Source organism: Thermobia domestica, chromosome 14 (genome assembly GCF_964235325.1).
Source record: "Thermobia domestica chromosome 14, izTheDome1.hap1.1, whole genome shotgun sequence".
NCBI lineage: Eukaryota > Metazoa > Arthropoda > Insecta > Zygentoma > Lepismatidae > Thermobia > Thermobia domestica.
Genome location: NC_137467.1, coordinates 92,524,096 through 92,538,213, shown reverse-complemented (window position 1 = coordinate 92,538,213; position 14,118 = coordinate 92,524,096). Strand labels below are relative to the sequence as shown.

The 14,118-nt window shown below is 38.1% G+C and overlaps 2 protein-coding genes across 3 annotated transcripts in view; one reads left to right on the top strand and one right to left on the bottom strand.

Moving 5' to 3' along the window:
- Positions 1-14,118, top strand: part of Mip (Myoinhibiting peptide precursor) — a 471,548-nt gene that overhangs the window by 354,586 nt on the left and 102,844 nt on the right. The window lies entirely within an intron of this gene.
- On the bottom strand, positions 11,124-12,753 carry LOC145670629 (uncharacterized). The gene is given in 2 exon segments (XM_081739422.1): positions 11,124-12,244; positions 12,423-12,753. Coding segments are annotated over 2 exon segments (1,452 nt in total).

Here is a 14,118-nt window from a genome sequence, read left to right as displayed (position 1 = left end):
CATATCACTTATGTATGGCAAATCTGGTCATGAGTTTGACTTATAAAATTTTCCATGCCATACTCAGGAAATTGAAAGATGTGTCAAACTTGTCACAGAATCTGCAGGAAAAGTGTGCTGACAGGTAAACAGAGATGGCTATATTAGAGCAACTTTGTTCTCAAGACTCACAATGCCAAAATTTGATTTTTTAAAAATCTGAAGTTAAGGAAACGTTCTTGACTAAATCAACATAATTAGCACACCCCAATTGATAGGATGGTTGGGTAGGGTGTGGGTGGAACTCGAATTGTAACTACCTCTTCGTGGTGAGTTCTGGGTCATTTCATGAAAAAAGAACATTCAGAAATGAGCGTAGAGCTGCAAAATCATTATTAAAATCAAATATATAAATTCGCTCTCATTAATGAACTATTAATAAACATGACCTCACACAACTAAAATAAAGTACTTATAGGCTATAAAGTAAAAAAAAAAGTAAGGAAATAAAAAAAAAAGTAATCTGTATGTTTCTTGCGTAAAGGTAAATTTTGATGGCTTTTTATTTTTTATTTTTTCAAATTTTGAGCCATTTGCTCAAACTGAAGATCCAAAGTATGATTTTTGCGTTATTTTTCCATTGATTAGTGCGCAAATATGCAACTTTTGAGCCTTATTAGAAATCGATACTAAAAAATTTGACTTTTTCGCTCCACTCTAGTCCTGATTGGCAAGCATGTTGGGAGTAATGAGTTTCACTTTCCTCAAGATCTCTCTATAGAAGATTCTGTACATCTACTTGTATTGCAACTGAGTGTAATAGACACTGCCTGTGGACCCTTTTAGAATGCGAATGGACTTCCCCGATAGTGAGTTCCGTAGTTGTCCTGTTCACAGTCTCGTCTCCATGCACTTCATATTTTTAAACGGCACACTATTGGCGAAAATTTCCAACAATTTTCCATTAATACCTAGGGCCACTTCATTATAGCACGGCCAACAAGAGATGGTCTCTGACGTTTCATACCAAATGCGGTGGGATATTGCAGCCCCTACTTTGATACCAGTGTTACCAACCACGATCACTCTGTCTTATACCATTAATTAAATTGCCACTACAGTTGCACAGAAAAAAACCTTGACACGCGAGGAGTGGCAATGTCACTGCGAGCTGTCAGAGACCTTCTCTTACTGGACGCACTATAGTTAGATATATTACTTTAAACTGTAAACTTAGTCTTATATAGTCTTTCTGCTGACAAAAACGTGAACACAAATCAATGAATCAATTCAGCAAACACATCTCAATGATCCCATCTTAGCAGACAGTCATAAACAATTTTTGATCATAATTTAAAGAGAATTACTATTAACGTGTATTTTTTCTTGTTTTCGGATTCGTAAAAAATACATTTTGTTTGGAACTTGAATGGAATTTTTATGTTTAAATCTTTCAACATTTTGCTATTTAGAGAGTAATTTGACCAGAGATGGATCTAGAAGGTTAAAACTGAGTAATCTGGCCAGCCAGAACGCAGACTATGATAAGTATATCATAAGTTTAGTGTAAACCTTCATAAGTGTATAAATAATAGCTTAAATTATTATTGTCACTCAAAAAACTGGGGGGCTTAGGCTCCCCGGCCCCAGCCTAGGTCCGCCACTGAGTATGACTTGACTTATCTCTGAAATTTTAATACAAAACAATATTGTGTAGAAAGCAACGGAAGTAGCATACACACAATTGTCCTTATTTGTTCACCCAACACGGAAATCAAGCATGGAAAGTAATTAAATATTTCTTTTATTTTAAAGAAAGCCTCGGTAGCGTTACATATAAGCTGCGAATTATTTTATCTAATCTTTCTTTTCAGTGCGAATACTTGACTATTAAGCTTAAGTGCTTGCATTTAGTTTACACTTCATTTTATCATTACGGTGCGGGAACAAAATGTTCCAGTTTTTTTTTTTTTTTTTTTTGAGGAAAAAAGTGAGGGTAACTGAAATTCACTAGCAAATTAAGCTGACGCTGTGTTTCACAGATGGCACTGAAAGCGATGTCTCGGCTACCCTTTTAACCAGAAATTTGCATAATATATTGAGCAAACTTAAGTAATTAAAGCGTTTGTCACTGGTCAGCGGGGAATGCGAAACAACGAAAAATACGTGCTCAATCTTTGCTTCTTATCTGTTTAATGTCATTTTTTTTAAGTTCACAAATATGCATTTTAAGATAAGGGTCATTACTCACAGAATCTATTATTATAATTTCTAGTGTATGAGGAAATAAATTTAGCAGATAAATTGTTACGGAAAAGCTTAATGTTTACTAAAATATTGTGCTCATATTTTCAGACAAATATATGATAATTTAAAGTTCGTTAAAACAACTATTATACACTGTGAGTAAGTTGTGTCTTGAATGGAAGATATTTTAATAGAATAAAAGATCACTAACTAACTAACTCTATGGCCTATGGAACCTGGAGATTCAATGCCTCGTTCACAAAAGCTCTCGATTGACTTGTATTCTTAGTCTCCTACTTTCTACTCTGTATTTCAATTTCTGCCACATATATCTTAATATTGTCCTGCATCTGCGCCTCGGTCTTCCTAATGGTCGTTTTTCAATAGGATTTCCAGTTAAAACTTTGAAACCATTCCTACTTTCTTCCATTCTGGATACATGATCTGTTGACCTGAGCCTCCTAGACTTGATGATCCTAACAATAAATTAACGGTAAACGTTAAAAATTATTCAGTTCCTCGTTATGAAGTTTTCGCCAGTCCCCATTCCCGTTCCTCTTCGGTCCGAATATTCGTCTCAGGATCTTATTCTCAATTACCTTATTTTCATGTCTGTCAACCATACGGGGCAACAGGCATGAGTATCGTGTTATAGCTATATTCTACGCTTCAAATTCCACGACAGAATTCGCGATGACAAAAGATTTTGAACTGAATAATAACACGAATATGCTGCTTTTAGCCGACATTTAATTTCTTCATGAATATGGTTTTGATAAAAGATCACAATTCACTCAAATATTATTTTGTTTGTTTGTTTTAGGGTTCGTTATGTAGTTCTCAACTTCTTTATTAGCACACATGTCTCATTAAATTATAGTTGCTAATAACACTGGACAGAACACATGAGTTACGCTTTTAAATAAATAGCCTTCAAGTTAATACTATAGAGGCAGAAAATGATGAGCCTTTACCGAATATCGCAAGAGAGCAGCGCAAGGCTATGTTGTTGAGAGGATCCCTAGTCCAGTGCGACCTCGGGAAGGATGGGTGTACCCCTAGTCCAGTGCGACCTCAGGGCGGTGTAGGTGATTTGATCAGTTGGACGACTGATGCTGGGTCTCTCGGTGTTCCTCCTTTTATTTGTCCTCCTCGGGTCCTTTCGTGAGGTCCGTCTGCTTTCGGCGTTCCTGGGTGTCCTTCCGCGTTGGCTTGCTGTCTGCTATGTTGTTTATAAATAATAGCATGTGTTGAGTTGACACGTGCATCTGTTGTGATGTGGGGATCCTTGCAATATAGACCCTAAGAGGTGGTCTCAAAATAAGTTTTCTGTCTCGTTTTACCCAGGAAAGGGAACAGTAATGGGACAAATAAGATAGTGATTTCACGCACAATACAACCAAACACAAGTAGGTATCGTTCGCCCGCAATCCAGCAGATGGTGTTGTCGTAGCGCTTGCTCAGTCTGAGTCTGGTAGCAATGGAGAGAAGGAGCGTTTTGACGTGGCGTGGTCGAAGGAGAAGGTGCAAGGACTTGTCCGCTATGAATAGGCACGTGACGTGGCGTATCGGGACCAGAAATCCGTAACTACCTCGTAGAAATTGCTTTGGAAGTAGTACTGAAGTCACAGAAGCTGTTCGACACGTCTTCTGTGCACAGCCCTGAATTTTTCCTGGAAATATTTTTGGAGCTTATAGACCGATATGACCAATGCCTCATTGCATGGGTACTGGGGATACGGACAAAATCTCACGGCCGAAACATCGCCGCCCAAAACCTCGCCGGCCAAAACCTCGCGGGACAAAATTTCGCCGGGCCAAAACCTCGCGTGGCCAAAACCTCACCGCCCAAAACCTCGCGTGGCCAAAACCTCGGGGACAAAATCTCGCCGGGCCAAAACCTCGTCACCCAAAACATCGCGTGGCCAAAACCTCGCCGCGAATGAAACTTTTCTTTAAAATTTACCCAATGAGTTTCTTAATATGCAATTCCACAATACAAATAATAATAATAATAATAATAATAATAATAATAATAATAATAATAATAATAATAATAATAATAATAATAATAATAATAATAATAAGAAGAAGAAGAAGAAGAAGAAGAAGGTACAAAACATCGTGTGCGTGAGCTTTCTTGGGTTATTCCCGTTTCCTCGCACTTTCTTTATTCGATCATTTCCTTCATCCTGGTCATCGACGTCTCCTTTAACTTACAGGACATAATCAAGGGACGTCGTAAAAACTAATATATTATTTCATACTTTCATAAATATTATTAGATTTTTGTTAAAATTTTAAGTTTTTGGATGTTCCAAAGTTCACGAAACTAACCCCGTTAGTTGTCATTACTTTCCTTATGCAGACTTTCTTTCCCTATAACCAGTTTAAAAACATCCTGTCGCCCTACCTTCACATTGAAATCCTCTAATACAGAAATAGAATTTCTGAAACATCGTCTTTTATACCGTCATTCTTATCATCTGTTGGAACATTTACATTTTGGTTAGGCGAGATTTAGGGTATGGCGATATTTTTGGGCGCGATGTTTTGGAAGACGAGGTTTTGGCAAGGAGAGGTTTTGGCCCGGCGAGATTTTGGCCCGCGACGTTTTGGGCGGCGAGGTTTTGGCCAGGCAAGATTTTGTCCCGCGAGGTTTTGGGCGGCGAGGTTTTGGTCAGGCGAGGTTTCGGCCTTGCGAGATTTTGGGCCGCGAGGTTTTGGGCGACGAGGTTTTGGGTAGGCGAGGTTTTGGTCCGCGAGGTTGTCGCCGCGAGGTTCTGGCCACGAGGTTTTATACCCAAACCGGGTACTGATGTGAAGAAATAAAGATTCGTTTGATCTTTAATGCCACATGCTATTTTTGGTCTTGCATCCCCACCTCTGTCCACAGTCGCCTCGAAAACCTTATTTTCGGACTCCCCCTTGTATATATATTAGTTATATTCGTTATATAACAAATTCAGTTGTTATCAAAAAATTCGATTTAATTGTTAAGTTATTATTTAATTATTATTCAGTATTACAGAGAAATTTAGTTACTATTGACTATGTCACATATTTACCCCATCTTTAAGCTGTTACCAGCTTTTGTGTATCTAAGCATGCCACAACATTACTTATAACTATCATCAAATGCCAATGAAAACACGGATAAAAGTTACTTCAAAATTAGATCACTGGTTTCTGAGTTAAGCTGAGCGTCTTAGTAAATATCTACCACTAGAAATTAAAATATATTGACAATTAGTATTAAGAATCATCCCATTTTATGCGTCAGAAAGGAAAACTCATAAAGTTTTATCACTAATAGACGGAAGATCGTAATGTTACTGGGATTCATGCGCTTGGAGCAGTGTGCGAATTGAATAGTTTTCCCACGGAAATGAATTTCACCTATGTATGCAACTGGCTATTAAACACACACAAACTACACACATACACACACACACACACACACACACACACACACACACACATATATATATATATATATATATATATATATATATATATATATATATATATATATATATATATATATATATAAAATTATATCTGCAGATGGCAGAGTAACTTTGTTTGGTATGTGTCATTGCATTGATTTGCATGGGAATTTTGAATCTTCTTTTCCAGTTTACTCGAAAGTGAGAAAATATTGCATACAATTATGTTTCCCCAAGCCGCACATGTATCCTCCTCTTCAATTCGAGTTTGTTTACAAATGAGCAGAATAGCCTTTGTTTATATTGTATCATAAAGTTGACCTCTGGTTTTGATTTACTGAATTAAAGTATATTCAAGAATACAGAGAAAATTTAAATTTGATTACCGACAGGAGCCACCTGACCATCATTCCATTATTCGGTGTTATAAACAGTTACTAGATGCAAACATGTTCTATGTAAAGGAACGAAGCGTGTGGAAAGAAGCTGAGTGAGAAACACGGAAGGCAGTTCGGGAGCTTTTCTACGTAGCTTACAGAATCAATTGGACGAGCACACTTGAAATCATTCGACCGACTGCCCACAACGTTTAATACAAAAGTGAAATTTACATGTTGGAGTTTAAAGACACAGCGTAACAATTGAACTTGTAGTAGAGGTCTGCGCGGACTGGGGCTACAAATCATATATAATTTCGGTCCCAAGCCCGGGCCTGGCTCGGGCCGTGAATTTTTAAATATACAACCATATTTCTCGGGCCTTTTCGTGCCAAACTTTGTAAATATACCGTACAACGATATATATTGCACCGTTCTTTCTGGAGAACTTTTAAAGCACAACTGCAAAATTAAACCTCTAATTGCTGTAAATAAAAACACAATTTTGCGTTAATTATTAAGTTTATGTAATTCGGGCTTATTTCGGGCTCAGTTGATTATCACACGAGCTCGGGCCGGTCTCGGGTCTGAATGCTAAAACATATTTCGAACTTTGGACGGGCGTCACATTGTAAATTCAAGGGCCGGGCCGGGATCGGGCTAAAAATTCTGGTCCATGCAGACTCTATCTTGTAGATAAGACTTCATTAGGCTCTATAGCGCGAGTAGGTGAAGACAGTGAATTCCTTAACCACGAGCATTTCCTGATAAACCCACTTTCCGTATATCAGTTAATGTCAGTAGGTATAAGTTTAGGTTGTAGAGAACCCCACATCATGACGGACCATGAACGGGAAAGATCTATATTTAATTTGTAGTGTGTGTTGACCCATTATTCTGTGATCGAGCCCTTTTTCTTAGATGACGATGCTATTACAGAAGGAACACACATTGTCTCCTCTTAACCTGCTGTCTTCTTCATGTTGTCTTTTTTCTTCACATTTCTTTCCTGTTTCTTTTATATTCCATATTACACTCTTTACAACTGATTCGATATAGAACTCCTTTACGTGTGTGTTTTCTTCCTTTCACTTTCTGTGGATATTTAAGTTATTCTTATATTGATCTTTCATAACGTGTCTGATGAAGGCGATGTTACCTTGCCGAAACTATTACAGAAGTGTTATTAATATTTATTTGGTACTTTGATAAGTTTTGTTTTATTAAGACTGAATATTTTCAAAACTATAAGAAGCAAGATACAATATGGTATATATTTATCTGAAAACTCTGATGTGCATTATCTGTTAGAGGCACAGACTTATTTAAGATGTCCTGGCAAACAATCTTTCTTTAAACAGCCCTCTTACTCTTAACTATAAATTAAAAGAATCAAAGAAATATGAATCTTTTTTTTACTTAACTCATTTAATCCCAAATTATTTTTGTGTCAGAATTTCTTAATTCCTTCTAAACTTATTGATTCTGACCTCATTTAATATATTTTGAGGATTTTAGTATTGTTGATTTTAGTTTATCGTTCCTTTCAACAGCGAGGCTATATAAGACGTGGTCCTACCGATTAACGTGGAATCCGAACCACACGAGCTTCCGCCAGGAACGGAACCCGGGTCTCCCACGCCAAAGGCAGTACGCTAACCGCTTAGCCACAAGGGAGCTCAAGAGGATTTTAGTAATAGCATATGCACTGGTGGCAGGTCCTTATTGTAAAAAACGAAATAAATCCACAACAAATAATCCACCGACAAAAATTGATAAAAATAAATTGTTCCCATTTGGGAACAGTGGAATTAAAAGGGTTAAAATCACCCATGAGTGTAGAACGGAAATGGGATGTGACGGTGATGTAAATTGTCTAGTTTTCCTGAATATAGCATCACGTTTTCTTACTTAGAAAATTATCCCAACTTCCAAGAACTTAATTTTATCTAACAGCAAGCTTTGATAATTAGGAGGAATCTGTGTGTAACTTCTAATCGTGTTGTTCGCAAAATATGCAGTGGACCCTTAGTTTGAATAATTACATGATTTGCCGGAGATACCTAAAAAGATTAATATTATTTTACGAAAGCAGCCATTACATTATCGTAGTCCATTAGCTGGATAGCAAACTTTTAATTGGTTAGTACATTCTCCAGATCTTACATAGACTTTACTACATTCTAATTTCACGTTAGAGCACTACTTCAACTTCCGAAGCACAACTGGTTAAAAAATATGTGAAAGGTATTGAGAAATTCAAGGAAAGCTAAATGTTAAAAAAAAAAAAAAGAAGAAAGATAGATAAGAAAGCAGAGGTTTGTTATTTCATGACCCGATCACTTCATATTGTGATGATCAACTAGTGTGGATAAATATGAGTTGTACGTTGTACTAATGAAGATTTTTTAGATTAGCACATCGGATACGAGAAACGAATGTCCGTTTCTATTTAATTACATTTCTATTTAATTACTTCTCTGATTGTCCTTTCCTAACTTCCCATGCAATTCCATCGTCCAGCATTATAAACGGATAAAACGTAATTTTAAGATTATAGAGATAATCGCAGGCTCTCTATATAAAATGTGATCAAAGTAAATAGAATTAAAACACCCCCTTGCCAAATTTCATTTCCAGAAAACAAGATTTTGTAAATTTAGTGTAGTCAACTGAACTTAAGGTTTTGTTACTAGTAATTGATAATGTGAGGTATAGCCTACATATTTTCTCATTAGAGAAAACTGAAATATAAACTCAAAATAATAACAACATCGACCGAGCTACTGACATTATAAAGCGAAGGTGTGGTGTGGCTGAGTAGTGGATCACTCATCTCTGGTGCGTGATCCCCTGTAGATTTCTACAACTTTCACTTGAATTTTGAATTAAGTTAGGCATACTTTGAGCAAGTCATAATTTCTAGCTAGCTTTTAGTGCAGCTGCTTTTCTCCTTTCCGGATATCATTGAAACTTATCTGGACAATGCCCTGCAACGTATATTAGCTTAGCACCGCCGTCGTTCTGGAAGACATGTGAAGGTGGTTTGGTCAATGATAACATTAGTCAATAAGCTCCCCTTCGTGATGCATATCTCAAGCTATTAGGTTTGAGGCCCAAGCACTCGTCTCGATGAAAGAAAATGAAATGAAATCTTTAAGTCTTACGTGCCACGGATATGCCGGTTAGGCTAAAGGAGACTGTGCTGATGAGAGATGAGTGAAATGGTGGAATGAAGAAAGTAGGAGGAAACGGGAGAACCCCGAGAAAACCCACGAGCACGGTGTTTGTCCACCACAAAGTGCAAACGGCGCGAGCTAGGATCGAACGAGGGACCCCAAGCACCGGAGGTGAACGCTCTACCACTGAACCACCGCGCCCCCTGTCTCGGTGAAAGATTAAGCAAAGGTGACGAGGAAACAAGTTTTTTTTTTTTTTTTAATTTTCCTGTAATGCCAGCGAAGGATTTCCGACTAGGCAAGGAAGGTATGGCCACTAGGGGCCGTAAAAGAATATATTATTAAAATAAAAATTATATAAATTTATATAAATGTTGTGCCTGTTGCTTTGCGCATAGAATTAATAAAATAAGATACTGTCTACACGCAAAGGTACAATTAGGTGCGTATGCTATAAAGTAAATGTACTCTAAAACAGTCTGTGGCTAAAACAAATCTGTCAAATATATGCCAGGATGATTGCATTAATGGAAAGCTTACAAGGAACATCATCTTAGTGATCCAAGCCGGTTTTGATGAAATTTGGCAGGGAGATACTACACAGGAAATAAACGAATACGTGTTTTTTATTTGCTGCGGAAAAACGGTTTGAGGGGGCAAAAGTCCCCACCCAAAATTGTGAAAATGGGCCCCCGAAGGGCAAGAACAAGTGGACCGAAGCAAATGAAATTGTACACACATACACTAGACGTAAAATAAGGGAATACGTGTTTCGTGTTTTCCGGGAAAAATCAGTCAGGTGAGGCACAGACCCTTCCAAACGTATAAACACGAAATCTAAAAAGGGATAGTAAGTGTAATGCAAAAGTACCTCAAGCACATGCAGAATTGTAACCAAACTCTGTGTAGAAACAATACACAAAAAATAAGCGAATACGTGTTTTTTATTTGCTGCGGAAAAACGGTTTGAGGTGGCAAAAGCCCCCACCCAAAATTGTGAAAGTGGGCCCCCGAAGGGCAAGAACAAGTGTACCGAAGCAAATGAAATTGTACACACATACACTAGACATAAAATAAGGGAATACGTGTTTCGTGTTTTTCGGGAAAAATCAGTCGGGTGGGGCACAGACCCCTCCAAACGTATAAACACGAAATCTTAAAAAGCAAAAGTACCTCAAGCACATGCAGAATTGCAACCAAACTCTGGTTAGGGCCAATGCACACATAACACAAAAACATAAGCGAATACGAGTGGTTATTTTGTACAGAAAAACTGTTTGGTAGCCGAAACGGGCCGCGAAATACTTTGGCAGTCAGCATCAGAAACGAGATGATTGGAGAAAGTAAGCAAATAAAGTACATATAGACATTTGAGCTGCAAAAGGACAAAGAATGCAGGATACACACGTATGTCCAGCATGTTGTAATTATTGAACTCTATGAGAAATGTACTGGCCATAAGATTTTGGCATTTGTGAACCTACGTTAACTGCAGCTGTTGTATGGCCCACAATGACAGTCGAGTTCAACTTCTAGCGATTAGTAAGACGACCTGTTTCCCCAGTTTCCCTATATCCATACATATAATATGTATGTTTTGTGAACATATCTACCGAGATACCATACTCTTTCAAGGCAGGTATTCTCTGTTACACGTAAAGTGTGGATTCTGGCATGTAATCTACTAGTCAGGAGTAGTTGCCATGAGGTGGGCTTTGACGTTGAGACAAGGTGGATATGTTGAAGGTAAACAAATTATGAAGCATGAAGTGTAGATCCTAATTTATTTCTGTGTGGACCACACAATCTTTCCCCACAGTCTGTACATTTGGTATGTATAGTAACGCGTGTTGCAAACACCTTGCATGTTGTCCATACATAGAAGTGTACGTCTAGTAGTACTGACAGGTAGTGTGTTCACTCAATAAAAATTTCACAGTAATGATAGTCCACAAAAAATGTTGCAAACACAGTGATCGCTTACACCATCCACAACACACAATCACACCAACTTGTCCACAAATATCACACGTGGGTACGCTATTCGTGTCGAAAGAGTACTCTGCAAGTGTCTGAAACTTTGCTGATCGTTCTGTTGTGTAACCGATCACATGCCAAGAGTATTTAAGCACGTCTCGATATCGTGGCGAGGAGAATTGATTATGTGTCAATGATTGCAATTTTATTATATTGTCCCTTATATGCAAGTTTATGTCGGACCGTTGCAAGATCACTGCGTCAGAAAAGCGTCACACAAAGGTCTTCCACAGCCGAAAAAAATATACATCCAATGATTGTAGTTTCCAGGTTAGGCCCTGTGGTATTGTGCGCAACGTTGTATGCTTTTCACTCGGTTCTATTTCGCGTAATGTGTTTTCACAATGGCCACGCCATGCATCTAATAGGAGAACAGTATTTTGTTGCGTTGTTGGAAAATACACTTCAGTGAACCATGTTCGAACATGCTCTTTTGTAAGTTTGCCGGACTTCGAGGCAGCTAGGTAAATGTTACGTGGGCGAAACATAGTGTCCTGCACCCTTGGACCGAACTCACCTTTTGGCTCCTTCAACATAACAAATAATGGTGATAGCAAGATCCCATCCGCAGATATTATTGGCTGGATTGTATAGCTATGTGTTGTCGCACTCACAGCTTGAACAAGTGTTTCGACTTTTTTCATGCCCTGCCATGCCAAGGTACGACCGGCATGCATTTCTAGTTGGAATCCGCTTTGGTCCGAATTATAAACGTTATTTGGGCCGTATTCAATAATTAGTTGTTTCAAATTGTTCACAAAGTCACTTACAATATTCGCGGAATCCTCGTCGTCTACTGCATGTGCAGTAGATATAAATTTTGTCACTTTACGCGACACAATGCTGTGTCTTCTTTTAAATTGCCACAGCCAGGTATGCGATGCTGAAAATGAAGGTAGACCTAATCGGTTACTAGCGTGCAACGCCCACCTCCGCAGGTCCACATCGTGTATTGGAAAGTGAGCGTTTAGAGCATCTTTAAACGTACGTAGAACGAACTGTGACACTTCAGCTAGTTTGTCCTTCAGCTAGTTTGTCCTTCCGTGTCCCTCCAGCAGCAACTTGTTTTTTTTTCCATCGCACGAGCTGTTCCCTAGAGGTAACCTTTCTGTATTTCGATCGGACAGATCCCACGGAAAGAGGCCTCTTCTTACCACTTTTCCAGTACGTGACGGGATTCCGTTTATACTCAAGGGTGACATCACCAACAGATGCGGTGTCGGGTACAGCACATTCTTCAGCGTCATCCTCCGGTGCATAATCTACGTCGTCCTGTTCTCTTCCTTTATCGTCATTTGCAAGAGCTAATGTCGTAACTATTTTCATCTGCAACGTATTTCCCGCTTCCATCCAGTCCTCCAACACATTCTGTAGTACATTTGCTACATGCCTTTCCTCCGCTGTTATTGGTGTCTCCGGTAGGTGCATTACATTGAAAGCAAGATGCAACAACGCTATAACATTTGCATCATTTACTGCAACCATACTGTCGTCTTGGTAGACTTCTTCTTCTCTCTCTCTCTCTGTATGCGTGTGTGTGTGTGTGTGTGGTCTCCGTGCCATATATATATATATATTCAGGCGTCGATTATGAGTTCTATGCAATCAGTATACATAATGACCACCATATGTAGTTGGTGAGTACTTGAAATTAAATGCCTGTAGCCAAAGTCCCTCCATAAAAAATGTTGCATGCGTACCTTAGGATTCTGAAACATGTACGTTTATGTCCAAAATTATTGTCGCATGTTTATAAATATGTTGTTGTTATTCTAATATAACTTGATAACGAATCCGTCCGGTATTTCTTATAATGTTAGTATGTGTATAATCGGCAAAGACATGTACGTGGCAAATTTCATGTCAAACGAGCAACAAATAAGAACAATAAAACGACAATAAACTTTCTTGTCCATTTAGCAAAATTTTGTTTTACTCATTCTAATTTTCGTATTTATAATTCTTTTTCTATGAAATTTACCCCAAATATACAGAGCCCGATTATACACTTAGTATCAGTATTAACAATATCCTGCAAAATCATTATCAAATTATATTCTTACAAGAAGACAGTTATAGAATTCGACAATTACTTTGGATATGAGTGTATTTTTTGATAGCGCACATATTAGTTTCTAAGTGAATTCTTGACCCGACTACAGTAGGTCTCATAGTATTGGAGCTATGGACCTTCAAAATTCGTATTTTCATATTTTCAGAGGGAATCGTTTGTGCATCCAGGTTGGTCTATACTTTTTGTCTTATACTGGTGTCAGGAATTACTTCCCAAATGTTGTCGGTGTTGTTTCTGAAACACCCTATATATATATATATATATATATATATATATATGAATGACATGAAACGATATGAGATTAATGAGATTGAGCGCATCAGGTACAAGAGAGATTGAGAATGATGAAGGAGCTGGCTTTTATGATCAGAGGTATAGGAGAAAGAGAACAGTATGGAACGAAGTAAATGAAATGGAATGAAACAAAGTTGACAGCGTTTGATTAGTGATGAATCCACTTGTAATGTATCTTGCAAATATATCGACTATGTATTTTACTTGAATGTTTCAGAAATGTGTATTTTTGAGCTTCTGCTTAGCAGAAGTGTTAGAGTGCACAACTTTTGTGTGTGTGATCTCTGGTATTCTCTTCTTGATAGAATTATTATTTTCCGGTGCTGATCCACCATCTTCTACCAATTAGAAAGCGGTCTAAAGTAAGTAGTAGCGAATTCTGGCCAGAAAGGCAGAAGTAATTACTGTTGACAGCTGATGCATAGACCCAGTTCTGCCATTCATGGGCTGTGAAACCAGGGAGTTTAGTTTAGTACTTCTTT